The sequence below is a fragment of the Dryobates pubescens genome, chromosome 31 (assembly GCF_014839835.1).
Source record: "Dryobates pubescens isolate bDryPub1 chromosome 31, bDryPub1.pri, whole genome shotgun sequence".
Classification (NCBI taxonomy): domain Eukaryota; kingdom Metazoa; phylum Chordata; class Aves; order Piciformes; family Picidae; genus Dryobates; species Dryobates pubescens.
In genome coordinates, this window is record NC_071642.1 from 8,027,874 (window position 1) to 8,041,154 (window position 13,281).

Below are 13,281 nucleotides of genomic sequence, written 5' to 3' on the forward strand. Positions count from 1 at the left end.
AAAGTGCCCCCAGCTCTGTGGGCTGGGGATGGCTCTTTTTTTGGGGGGGGGGGGGGGGCATGAGGGGGACAGCCCCAAGTGATGGTGTCCTGGGAGAGGAAATGCTGCACCCAGGGGCAGAGCAGTGCCAAGGGGCAGTGCCAGGGTGTCACACACACACACCACTGTTTATTCCAGGCCCCCACTTACAGCTCCAGGGAGGCTCCTGGGTGTCAGGCAAAGAAAAAGCAACCAAACAAGAGGCAAAGAAGCCCTCACAGAGCCTCCCTCCAGGCCACAGCCACCTCTGAGAGCTTCCAAAGGAGCTGGCACCTCCCTTGGTGCCCCCCAGAATGCAGCCAGGTGCCCCCCCTCTGCCTGGGCACAGCCAGGAAGCCTCCTTCCAGGCATCCATCCTGGCTGCAGCAGCAGGACACAGCTCCCCAGGCCAGCACTGGGAGGGTGCTGGGAGAGGAGGAGGTGGCAAATGTGCCTCCCAAGACTTCCCCCCCCCGGGGCAAAGTGACCTCAGGGCTGCTGCAGCCCACCCTGTGGGCACCAGGCTGGGGGTGCCAGGGCGGGGGGAGGGGGGAGGTGGCCGTGCCAAGAAGCCACCGAAGCAAAGCAATCCCTGAGGTAGGAACAAAGGACTCCCTGAAAGGCAGCGTGGGGGAGGGGGGAGGGAAGCATCCCCTGGGGGCAGCTCCTCTTCCTCAGAGGAAGCACCCAGGGGAGGGGGTGGGGAAGCTGCCAGAAGCCACAGACACAGAGAGCATGCAGGGGGCAGCGGCATGCGGAGGGGCTGGCACCCGCAGGGCAGGGGGCACAGGGCCCAGCAGGCAGGCAGGAGCCTGGCTTGGCACCGGGCAGGCTGGCAGCAGAGCCTGCTCCAGGACACCCAACCTGCAACACTGGGGGTGCTCCAAGGAGGGAGGGACCCCAAGGAGCGAGGGGACCCCCAAGGAGGGGAGAAGCAGCCTCAGAGGAGGGAAGGGAAGGGAAGGGAGGGGGAGAAAGCCTCCAAGGAGCAAGGGGGGGGGTCACAGGCACTCCAAGGGGCGGGGGGGGAAGGACACTCCAAGGGGCAGGGGGGGGAAGGACACTCCAAGGGGCAGGGGGGGGGAAGGACACTCCAAGGGGCAGGGGGGGGGGAAGGACACTCCAAGGGGCAGGGGGGGGGGAAGGACACTCCAAGGGGCGGGGGGGGGGGAAGGACACTCCAAGGGGCAGGGGGGGGGAAGGACACTCCAAGGGGCAGGGGGGGGGAAGGACACTCCAAGGGGCAGGGGGGGGGAAGGACACTCCAAGGGGCAGGGGGGGGGAAGGACACTCCAAGGGGCAGGGGGGGGGGAAGGACACTCCAAGGGGCAGGGGGGGGGGAAGGACACTCCAAGGGGCAGGGGGGGGGAAGGACACTCCAAGGGGCAGGGGGGGGGAAGGACACTCCAAGGGGCAGGGGGGACGACACGGACTCCAAGGCCAGGCCAGGGTGGGAAGCAGCCGGAGCAGGGTGAGCAGCTTGGGAAGGTCCTCCTGGAAGTGAAGTGTTGCAGAGCAAGGGGCTGTGGGAAAGCTGCCAGGGCAGGAACCCACTGAGGAAGCTCTGGGGTGCCACAGCCCAGGTGGTGCCAACTGCCTCTGCTCAGGGCTCCTCGTGGGGCAGAGTCAGCTCAGCGCCGCCGGCAGAGCTCCTCCCGGGAGCCGCAGCAAGGTCCCAGCAGAGCTCCTCCAGACACCACGCTGGGATCCCACCTGCAGTGCTGGAGCCCAGCAAGGAGCAGTGACTGAGTCCCCACCGGGCAGCTCTGGGGCCTGGCAGTCCCCACCGGGGGCCTGGCTGTCCCCACCGGGCAGCTCTGGGGACACACACACACATGTGAGGGTCCATCAGTCTCTGGCCACTCTGGGGTGGGTGGGAGTCAGGATGTGGCTGGCCAGGAGCCAGCCATGGAGCACCTCCCAGGGTTTCCCAGGTCAGTAGAAGTGTTTCCTGCTCTGCTCCTGCCACTTGTTGTAGACGATGACTCCGATGACGATGGCGAAGACCAAGGCCACCAGGGAGAAGAAGACAATCAGGAAGAGAGCCAAGCCACTCATGGGCTCCAGCGGGGCCTCCACTGCCAGGGGAGGAAGGAACACAGCCCCTGAGACCCCCCAGAGCCCCAGACACAGCCCCCCACCCCAGCAACCCCCAGCCCCCCACCCCAGCCCCAGCAGTAACCCTCAGCCCGCCCCAGCAAGCCCCAGCCAAGGTTCCAACCTCCACCAGGTGGGGAACTGACACCACTGAGGTTCCAACCTCCATGGGACCTCAGCAACCATCACCAAGGCTTCCAACCTCCACCAGATTTCAGGTGGGGAGAAGACACCACCAAGGCTGCAACCTCCACAAGCTGCCCAGCACAGCCCATTTAGGGCATGGCCTGACCCAAGTGGAGCAGAACACACTGAGGCAGGCAGGCCAAGGACCTCCAGGAGCTTCTCTGAGGGCAAGCAGTGCTGCACCAGAGCCAGGTGGTGCCACACAGAGGGTGAGAAGGACCAGCAGTGGAAGGAACAAGGCCATGGATCTCCTGATCCCAGCTGGAGCTCAGGGAGGCTGTGGATTACCCCTCCCTAGAGGTGCTCAAGGCCAGGCTGGAGGAGGCCTTTAGCAAGCTGGGCTGGTGGGAGGTGTCCCTGCCCATGGCTGGGGGTTGGCACTGGATGAGCTTTGAGGTCTCTTCCAAGCCAGCTCCTACTCACTTCCTGGCAGCTTCAGGTTGTCCACCACTGGCAGATAAACTTCTCTGTCCCTCTTCTCCTCCTCTGGTGTCCTCTCCACTGTCAGCTGGTAAAGCTTCAGAGAGATGATGTCGTGGTTGTCTGGAAGCAGAGACACAGCCCTGAGGTGCCACCCCCACATGGATCTCACAGTGCCACCCCCAAGGGGAGCCCCTGAGGTGCCACCCCCACATGGATCTCACAGTGCCACCCCCAAGGGGAGCCCCTGAGGTGCCACCCCCACATGGATCTCACAGTGCCACCCCCAAGGGGAGCCCCTGAGGTGCCACCCCCACATGGATCTCACAGTGCCACCCCCAAGGGGAGCCCCTGAGGTGCCACCTCCACCTGGGGCTCTCCCAAGTGCCTCCTCCAGCTGGTTCTGAGCAGGGGGTTGAGTGCCACAGAGGAGCACCATGGGATGGTGTCTGGGGCCAAAGGCTGCAGTTGTGCCCTCCTGGGGGGTGGGGCAAAGCCACTTCTGCAGGGCAGGGGATGAGAGGTGAACTCCAGACTCTGCCACCAGAGAACCTTCTAAGCTCCTTAGGCTGCAACCCAAGAGCCCAGAGGAGATCATCTGACTCCAAAGCCCAGGGAACGTGGCAGCACCGACCTCACGTGGTCCCTGCTTGTGGTGGTGCTGGTAGAGGAGGTACTGGAGAGGCTGAGGAGCTGCTGCCAGCTCCTGGGCAGAGCTGGGAGGGAAGAGGAACCTTTTGTGGGGAGCCAACAACGGGCCCAGACACACCAAGCAACAAAGAGCTTTGGTGGGGATGGAGCTCCAGAGGAGCTTAGAAGCTGCTGGGAGAGGCACAAGGGGGTGAGGGTCAGGCCTTGGAGGAGCTGAGCTCCCTGAAACCCTCAGCTGCAGCAGCACTGCTTGGAGGCCTGCTTAGTCCTTCTCTTCATGGTGGGGGTGTGATGGCTCTGGGGGGATGGAATCATGGAATGGGTTTGGTTGGAAGAGACCTTGGAGACCATGGAGCCCAACCCTTCACCCAGCACTGCCAGGGCACCACCAAACCCCATGGAGGCCCTCAGCACCACAGCTCCAGGGCTTTGAACACCTCCAGGCATGGGCATCCACCACTGCCCTGGGCAGCCTGGGCCAGGCCTGGACAAGCCTGAAGCAGAGGATATTGTTCCTCATGGCCAGCCTGAGCCCTGGGACAAGTAGAGGCCATTTCCTCTTGTCTGGCTCCAGCCTCCTTTCAGGGAGTTGTAGAGAGGCAGAAGGCCTCCCCTCAGCCTGCTCTTCTCCAGGCTCAGCTGCTGCCCCCCAGCCCTGTTCTCCAGATCCCACACACCCAGGCATGTCCCAGAGGTGGACCTGGGAGACCTTCCAGCTGAGCTGGTGGAGCTGCTTTGCTGCCATGGGACTGGCTGACCCCACAGGAGCTCCTGGGAAGAACTCCCTGGACAAAGCCCTGAGGAGAACCTGCCCAGAGCAGGCTTTGGGCTCCTCAGGAGATGCTGCACCAAGGCTCCCACTCAGCTGGAGGCTGTTTGAAGCATGAGAAGGTCCTCAAGTGCTTCTGAAAGCCCCAGCAGGTACTGAGCTGCACCTCCTTGAGTGCTGAGGGCAGGGTTGGGCTCCTCACTACCAGAAGGACTTTGAGGGCTGGAGCAGGGCCAGAGAAGGGCAAGGAAGGTGGGGAAGGGTCTGGAGAAGAGGGCTGGGGAGGAGCAGCTGAGGGAGCAGGAGGCTGAGGGGAGACCTCCTGGCTCTCTCCAACTGCTTGAAAGGAGGCTGGAGCCAGGTGGGGGTTGGGCTCTCGTGCCAAGAAACAAGGGACAGGACATGAGGGAATGGCCTCAGGGGAAGTTTAGGTTGAACATCAGAAGAAGCTTCCTCACTAAAGGGGTTCTCAAAGCCTGGCCCAGGCTGCCCAGGGAGACGGTGGAGTCCTGGAGGCGTTTGAAAGCCTCAGAGCCGCGGTGCCGAGGGCCAGGGCTCAGCCCCAGCCCTGCTAAAGCCAGAGAAGGGTTGGGCTGGATGACCTGGGAGGGCTTCCCCAGCCAAACCCACGCCATGGTTCCATGGCCTCAGCCATGCCAAGGTGTGCAGGAGCCACTTGGGAAGCCAAGCAGCAGGGCAGTACCTGACAGGTCCCCGGTGACAGAGGAAGTGCCGAAGTAGTAGCCGCGGGGCAGGCGCACGCCCGGCACGTCGATGCACTCCCTCCACTCGTGCTTGCCCTCGATGTCGATCAGCACCTGGCACCAGAGCAACCTCCTCCTGAAGCTGCTCCTCTACAACCACCTCCCCTAGAAGCAGCTTCTTCAGTAAGCAGCTCCCCCCAAACAAAACGAAGACCCTCCAGAAGCAGCTGAAGCTTCTCAAGAGGCTCCCCCAGAAGACATTGAAGCTCCTCCAGAAGCAGCTCCCTAGAAACTGAAGCTCCTTCAGAAAAAGCTCCCCCAGAGGGTGAAGCTTCACTAGAAGCTCCCCTAGAAACTGAAGCTCCTCCTGAATCTCCCCCAGAAGAAGCTGCTAAAGCTCTAGAAGAGGCTCCCCCAGCAGCAGCTCCCCTAGAAGCTGAAGCTTCCTCAGAAGCTGAAACTCCCCCAGCAGCAGCTCCTGCTCAAGAAGCCAAAGCTCCCCTAGAAGCTGCTGAAGCTCCCCCAGAAGCCAACTCTCCCCCCAAAGCTGCTGAAGCTCCTGCAGAAGCAGCTCCCTTAGAAGCTGCTGAAGCTCCTCCAGAAGCTGAACCTCCTCCAGCTCCCCCAGCAGCCACTGAACTTCTCCCAGAAGCTGAAGCTCCCCCAGGAGCAGCTGAAGCTCCTCCAGAACCGGAATCTCCCCCAGCCCAGCTCCCTCAGAAGCTGAAGCTCCCCCAGGAGCAGCTGAAGCTCCTCCAGAACCGGAATCTCCCCCAGCCCAGCTCCCTCAGAAGCTGAAGCTCCCCCAGGAGCAGCTGAAGCTCCTCCAGAACCGGAATCTCCCCCAGCCCAGCTCCCTCAGAAGCTGAAGCTCCCCCAGGAGCAGCTGAAGCTCCCCCAGAACCGGAATCTCCCCCAGCCCAGCTCCCTCAGAAGCTGAAGCTCCCCCAGGAGCAGCTGAAGCTCCTCCAGAACCGGAATCTCCCCCAGCCCAGCTCCCTCAGAAGCTGAAGCTCCCCCAGGAGCAGCTGAAGCTCCTCCAGAACCGGAATCTCCCCCAGCCCAGCTCCCTCAGAAGCTGAAGCTCCCCCAGGAGCAGCTGAAGCTCCTCCAGAACCGGAATCTCCCCCAGCCCAGCTCCCTCAGAAGCTGAAGCTCCCCCAGGAGCAGCTGAGCCTCCTCCAGAACCGGAATCTCCCTCAGAAGCCGAAGCTCCGCCAGCCCCAGCAGCTGCATCCCCCCCGTGCCGAGCCGCTCACCGTCAGCCTCCTCTTGACGTAGCGAATGACCAGGAAGGTGTCGTGGTTGAGGTTCCTGACCATGGCTGTGCAGCCTCCCAGCTCGGTGGGGCGCCCGTCCCGGTCGTGGTCGTAGGTCAGGGAGCCGTTGTTGACCATGGCCGAGATGTAGGGGAAGACACGCTGCCGGGGGCGAGGCTGCCCGTCAGCTCCGGGGGTCCCCACGCCGTGCCCACCCGCCCCAGCGCGGCTCCAGGCAGCCCTGGGCGACCCCAAAACTCCCTTCAAGCCTTGGGGACCTCGAGAGTCTTCCTCGGCAGGAGAACAGCAGGAGCCTGCCCCAGCCCCTGGCTCCCCCTGGCCGCCCGTGGCTCCCTCCGCACCCCCTGGCTCCCTCCGGCTCCCCCTGGCCGCCCGTGGCTCCCCCTGGCTCCCTCCGCAACCCCTGGCTCCCTCCGGCTCCCCCTGCACCCCCTGGTCACCCCTGGCTCCCCCCGCACCCCCTGGCTCCCTCCGGCTCCCTCCGCACCCCCTGGCTCCCTCCGGCTCCCCCTGGCTCCCTCCGGCTCCCCCTGGTCACCCCTGGCTCCCTCCGCACCCCCTGGTCACCCCTGGCTCCCCCTGCACCCCCTGGTCACCCCTGGCTCCCCCTGCACCCCCTGGTCACCCCTGGCTCCCTCCAGCTCCCCCTGGTCACCCCGGCTCCCTCCGCACCCCCTGGCTCCCCCTGCACCCCCTGGTCACCCCTGGCTCCCTCCAGCTCCCCCTGGTCACCCCTGGCTCCCTCCAGCTCCCCCTGGCTCCCTCCACCCTGCCCTGCACCCCCTGGCCCCCAGACACACAGGGTGGAGGACAAAGGGTGGCCAGGAAGCCTCTGCTGGCTCCCACTGGGATTGTGGGGTTCACAGCGGGATTGTGGGGTTCACAGCGGGATTGTGGGGTTCACAGCGGGATTGTGGGGTTCACAGCGGGATTGTGGGGCTCACACTGGGATCTGTGGGGCCTTATCCAGAGATTTCAGGGCCCACCTCAGCATTTTGGGGCTCACAGTGGGGTCTGGGAGGCTCACCTCAGCACTTTGGGGCTCACAGTGGGGTCTGGGAGGCTCACCTCAGCATTTTGGGGCTCACAGTGGGGTCTGGGAGGCTCACCTCAGCATTTTGGGGCTCACAGTGGGGTCTGGGAGGCTCACCTCAGCACTTTGGGGCTCACAGTGGGATTTCAGGGCTCACCTCAGCACTTTGGGGCTCACAGTGGGGTCTGTGAGGCTCACCTCAGCATTTTGGGGCTCACAGTGGGATTTCTGGGGCCTATCCCAAGACTTCTGGGGCTCAGCCAAGGACCTGTGAGGCTGACTGCAGGATTTCTGGGCTCACCCCAGGACCTCTGGGGCTCATCCAGAGATGTCTGGGCTCACACTGGGGCTTCTGAGACTCACCCCAGGGTTTTTGAGGCCCAGCCCAAGGTTTTTGAGGCCCACCCCAAGATTTCTGGGGCTCACAATGAGATTTCTGAGGCTTATCCACAGCCTTCTGGCCTCACCCAGGGACCTGTAAGGCTCACACCAGGAATCCTGGGCTCAAACTTTTTGGGGCTCACCCCCTGGCAACTCCTGGGAGCTGGAAAAAGGCAATCCCATGGCTGTGACCCCCAAGAAGCTGGGGGGGTTGCACCCTGGCTGGGTCAGTACCTGGTTTCCAGGGCTGTACCTCCTCTTCTGAGCCTGTCCAGGTTATGGCAAAGCAAGAAAGAGCACAGACAGAAGCAAGAGGGTCACAGATTGGACTTTAGTGTCACCTGCAACCTGGAGGTGGCCTCTCTGGAGGGCTCAGAGGTAGCAGAAGCTAAAGCAAGGAGGAGGTTCAGGTGTTAGGTGCTGAAACCCCCCCCCAAAACACAAGACACACAGCAAGAAGCTGCCCCTGGCAGGTGGCAGCCACCCCAGGAGCTGGCACCTGCAGCACTTCTCCTCCTCACACAGGAGCCAGCACCCCAAAGAGGGGACACAGAGGGCAGGACAGCTCCTTGGGGACCCACAACTATCCTGTCCCTCATCCCTCTGCTTTTTTTTTGCCTCCTAAAGGGGAGAGAGGAGGCAGCTGTGGAGCCAGGCAGCAGGGTGGGGAAGAAAAGGAGCAAAGAAGTCGTGGAGGAGCCAAGCCTAGAAGGGGTCAGAGCCAGGTGGGATGGGGCCTGGAGCAAGCTGGGCTGGGAGGAGATGTCCTTGCTCGTGGCATGGGGTTGGAATTAAGACCTTGGAAGGTCCTTTCCAAGCCAAACCATTCCAGGATTCCTCCACCTTTACCTTTTTTGGGTGCTCTCTCCAGCTGCAGACTGCACCAAGGAGCCACAGCCCAAGCTTCTACTCCTGATTGAGGACCTGTAGGGAGGTGGCAGTGCTGGGGGACAGGAAGGTGCCCAGGAGCCAGCAATGTGCCCTGGTGGCCAAGAAGGCCTCAATGGTGTCCTGGGGGGCATCAAAAGGAGTGTGGGCAGCAGCAGGTCAGAGGAGGTTTTCCTCATCCTCTTCTCTGCCCTGGTGAGGACACAGCTGCAGCCCTGGGTCCAGCTCTGGGCTCCCCAGTTGCAGAGGGACAGGGAAGTGCTGGAGAGAGTCCAGGGCAGGCTGGGAAGCTGCTGAGGGGCCTGGAGCAGCTCTGGCAGCAGCAAAGGCTGAGAGCCCTGGGGCTGAGAGCCTGCAGAAGAGCAGACCCAGAGGGCAGCTGAGCAATGCTCAGCAAGAGCTGAAGGAGCTGTGGGGGGCAGGAGGCTGGGGCCAGGCTCTGCTCAGTGGTGCCCAGGGCCAGGCCAAGGGGCACAAAGTGGCAGCCAGGAGGTTCTGTTTGCCCCTGAGGAGAAAGTTGTTTGGTGTGAGGGTGCTGGAGGCCTGGAGCAGGCTGCCCAGAGAGGTTGTGGAGTCTCCTGGTGTGGAGAGCTTCCAACCCCCCCTGGGTACTGTGCTGCTGGGCAAGCTGCTGGGGGTGCCCCTGGTGGGGCAGGGGGCTTGGACTGGGTGAGCTCCAGAGCTCCCTTCCAGACCTCACCATGCTGGGATTGTGTCACTCTCCTGCTCTGGAAGGCTTTTCTCTGGGTAAAGCTGAGCACAGAACCACCTCTCAGTAGGGAAGGAAACCAAAGCATGCAGAGCACACAGGGACAGGCAGCAGAGAGGAAGCACAAAGTCACCTTGGGGCAGCCAAGAGCTGCAATGAAAGCTACACAAGCCCAGGCCATGCTTCATGTGCAGCTCCTTTCTCCCTCCCAGCTCACCTCCTGCTGCTTCTCCTCATTGGGGTAGGTGTCCACAAACACTCCCAGGCCCAGGAAGTTATCCTTGCTTCCAAACACAGGTCCTAGAAGGAAAGGATAAGGCTGGTAAGGGCTGGTGGGCACTGAAGATGCTGAGGGGCCTGGAGCAGCTCTGTGAGGAGCAAAAGCTGAGAGCCCTGGGGCTGAGAGCCTGGAGGAGAGAAAGCTGAGGGGAGACCTCCTGGCTCTCTACAGCTCCCTGACAGGAGGCTGGAGCCAGGTGGGGGTTGGACTCTCCTCCCAAGGAATAAGAGAGAGAATGACAGGAAATGGCCTCAGGGGAGGTCTAGGCTGGAGATGAGGAAAAACTTCTGCACTGCAAGAGTGGTCAGGGATTGGCAGAAGCTGCCCAGGGAGGTGGTGGAGTCCCCATCCCTGGAGGTGCTCCAGAAACCTGTGACCATGGCACCTGGGGCCATGCTTTGGTGGCCATGGTGGTGCTGGGTTGATGCTGGACTCGATCTCAGAAGGCTTTTCCCACCCAAACCATTCCCTGTCTCTATGCCAGGGCTGTGTCACCTCTGTAAAGGCCACAGAGCTCTACACAGCCTTGAGTGGCTCTTTGGGGGACCAACCCCCGCCAGGCAGGGGCTCAGCAGAGCAGACTAAACCCCAAGCCCTCCCTCTGCTGCTCAAGGATCAACCTCCCCCTGCTTCTTGAAGGAGCTGCCTCCCAATGGGACACCCCCAGCTGAAGAGCAGGGCAACACAATCCCCACTCCACATCCCCCTGAGCTGACCCCAGCCTCCCAGCACCCCCAGGCCAAGGTGCTGAGGCTCAGAGGCAGCCTCAGTGCTGCTCCCTCTTCACCCACCAGGGACTCAAAAGCCTACAAATTCCCCTCCCTGTGACCCTCCCAACCAAGCCTCCAGCCCAGGAAGGGCAAGCTAGCTCCTTGAGAAGGTGGCCATGTGTCACCCAGCCAGGTCCCCTGGGGGCATGGCCTCCCCCCAGCAGCTGCCCTACCTGGCTGCATGCGGTCCTTGGTGTACCAGATGGCAAAGCCATCTCCATTCAGGTTCTTCTTGCCCTGCCCATGGATTTTGAAGTGCACCTGCATCTCCCAGTCCCTCAGGTAACAGGGCTGCAAGAGGAGAGAGGGGAGGAGGGGCCATCAGGGTGGCCCTCACGCCACCACACACCCCCCAGGGAAGCCCAGAGAGGCTGTGGAGCTTCCTTCTCTGGTGACTTTCAAGCCCCATCTGGATGTGCTCCTGAGTGACCTGCCCTGGGGGATCCTGCTTGGAGTGGATGATCTCCAGAGGTCCCTTCCAGCCCCTAACACGCTGGGCAGGTCCAGCAGGAAGGGACCAGCACAGCCTGGAGCTCCTCATTTCCCTTCAGGGCTCCAGTGCTCTTCCCACAGCTGTGGAAAGCTGTGGGGTGGTTCTGTGGTCAGGAGAATCCCCAAATCCAGCATGGTGGAGCTGGAAGGGAGCTCTGGAGCTCACCCAGCCCAACCCCCCCTGCTCCAGCAGGGCTCCCACAGCAGCTTGCCCAGCAGCACAGTGCCCGGGGGGGGTTGGAGGCTCTCCAGACAATGGTTGGCCTGGGTGACCCTGAAGGGCTTTGCCAGCCAAACCACTCTGTGTGGGCACAGCAAAGGGGGCAGCAGGCACATTCTGGCTGTGGTGGGCCTAAGAGAGACCCCAAGATGGTCAGGACACCACCAGGAGCTGCCACACCAAGGGCCAGAAGCTGAAGCCACCACTGCTGCCCCCCGGCTCAGAGCCCCCATGGCCCTTCCCTGCTCCACTCCACACCCCCAGCCAGCTTCCCACCACCTCTTCCCTACAACCCCCACAGCTCACCCTGACTCCCACCCCCACCTTCACCCAGACCCCCAAACCTCCCCAGCCCAATCCTCTGTCCCCACAGACCCCCAAAATCATCCCACCCCCAAACTCCTCATACCTGCTGGCCTGGACCCCCACCCACCCACCCTCCCTCCCTCATTTGGGCTAGGCCTGCTCAGCCTCCCCCCCAAAAACCCTTCCCAACCTCAGCAAGCTCCTCCCAGCTCGAGTCCCTCTTCCCCCCCAGCCCCCCCCAAATCCTACCCACACATTTATAGCCCCAGCCCCCTCACTGAGGTCGATCCCCCCCCCAAGCCTCCCCTACAACTCTCCCCTGGCCCCCATGTACCCCAAATGCTCCTCCACTGCCCCTCGACCTGTCCTGACCCCACTCCCACGAGAAAGATCCCACGGTCCCGGCTCCCCCCTTCCCATCATCCCACCCCACGGCCCCATGCCCATCTCCCCCCCGCCCCCATCCCACCCTCACAGAGGGAGACCCCACGGCCCCAGGCCCCTTCCCCAGTCCATCCTGGTGCCTCCCTCTCACCATCCCACCATCACGGGGGGTTCCCTACAGCCCAAATCTTCTTCTCCAACCCATTCCGGTACCCCCCCAAGCACGCAGAGCCTCCCCCTCCCGTCCCACCCTCACGGGGGGCACCCCACGGCCCGGACCCCCCCTCCTCGCTATTCCCCCCCCCCAACAGGGGGCACCCCCCGGGGCCAAGCCCCCTTCCCCACCGTGTCACCGCTGCAGGGGGCGCCCCACGGCCCCGGCGCCGACCCCCTCTCAGCCCGCGCCCCCTCAGGACTCACCACGCGGTTCCAGACGGCTCCCTGCTTGCTCTGCACGTCGGGGGTCAGCCGGATGTACTGGGTCATGACCATGGCGTTGCCCAGCAGGTCCCACAGCCCCGAGCTGGCCGAGCCCACACCTACGGCCCGCGCACACACACACCCCGTCGGTACCGGGCAGCGGCGCCGGGCAGCGGGCCGCCGTCCCGCCGCTCCCCCGCGCCCCACTCACCCTGGTAGGGCTTGGAGAGCGAGTGCTCGCGCTTGAGGTGCTCCTCCGTCTGCTCGGCCCGCGAGCCGCCCAGCCCCAGCGCCACGGCCAGCAGCGCCAGCCCGGCCCGCCACCGGCCCGCGGCCGCCATCTTCCCTCCGCCCCCCCGGCCCGCACGCTCATTGGCCCGCACGCTCATTGGCCCGCACGCTCATTGGCCCGCACGCTCATTGGCCCGCACGCTCATTGGCCCGCACGCTCATTGGCCCGCACGCTCATTGGCCCGCACGCTCATTGGCCCGCACGCTCATTGGCCCGCACGCTCATTGGCCCGCACGCTCATTGGCCCGCACGCTCATTGGCCCGCACGCTCATTGGCCCGCACGCTCATTGGCCCGCACGCTCATTGGCCCGCACGCTCATTGGCCCGCCGGTTGGCTGCGCTGTTTGTCAGCTGGGAGGCGGGGAGAGCGCGAGGCACGATAGGCAGCGTGGTTCCGCGCTCCTTAAGGGCACGGCGGCGGCACCTGCCGCCGAGTTCTGCGCACCCCCCTCCCACTCCCCCCCTCCCCCCGCCGGGACCTAGTGCCCCTCCGCCAGGGCCTGTCGTCCCCTCTAGGTCCTAGTGTCCTCCTCCTCTACGTCGTAGTGTGCCACCAGTCCTAGTGCCCCCCCCCCCCCCCCCCTCTAGGTCCTACTATCCCAGTAGTCCCAGTGTCCCCCTACAGGGTGTTAATGTACCCCCAGTCCCAGTGTTCCCTTCCAGGGTCCTACTGTCCCCTCTAGGTCCTAGCGTCCCATCAGCCCTAGTGTCCCCCTCCGGGGTCCTAGTTTACCCCCATCTCTAGTGCCACCTCTAGGTCCTAGCATTCCCCCGCGTCCTAGTGTGTCCTCCCACAAGGTCCTGACGTCCCCCACCCCTAGCATCTCCCCATTTCCTCCTGTGTCCCCCCAGTACATCTAGTTCCCCCCCAGTCCGTGTCCTCCCCTAGGGTCCTATTGTCCCCTCTAGTCCTAGCGCCCCCACATGGCCGAGCGTGTCCACTACAGCAGGTCCTGGCGCCCCCCCCGGTCCTCGCCTGT

General features: G+C 63.7%; 1 protein-coding gene across 2 annotated transcripts; it reads right to left on the reverse strand.

Annotated features, from left to right (window-relative positions):
* Positions 1 to 1,710: 1,710 nt before the first annotated feature.
* LMAN2L (lectin, mannose binding 2 like) lies at positions 1,711 to 12,359 on the reverse strand. 2 transcript variants are annotated; one of them, XM_054174988.1, is made up of 9 exons: positions 12,220 to 12,359; positions 12,009 to 12,127; positions 10,360 to 10,477; positions 9,354 to 9,436; positions 7,774 to 7,806; positions 6,105 to 6,266; positions 4,845 to 4,959; positions 2,725 to 2,844; positions 1,711 to 2,096 (listed from the first exon to the last, which is right to left on the reverse strand). In XM_054174988.1, exons 1-9 carry the CDS (start codon positions 12,347 to 12,349, stop codon positions 1,954 to 1,956), a joined length of 1,023 nt encoding a protein of 340 aa, XP_054030963.1. In that variant the 5' UTR covers positions 12,350 to 12,359; the 3' UTR covers positions 1,711 to 1,953. The 2 variants fall into 2 exon arrangements, with proteins under 2 accessions (XP_054030963.1, XP_054030964.1); XM_054174989.1 differs by lacking the exon at positions 7,774 to 7,806.
* Positions 12,360 to 13,281: the final 922 nt, after the last annotated feature.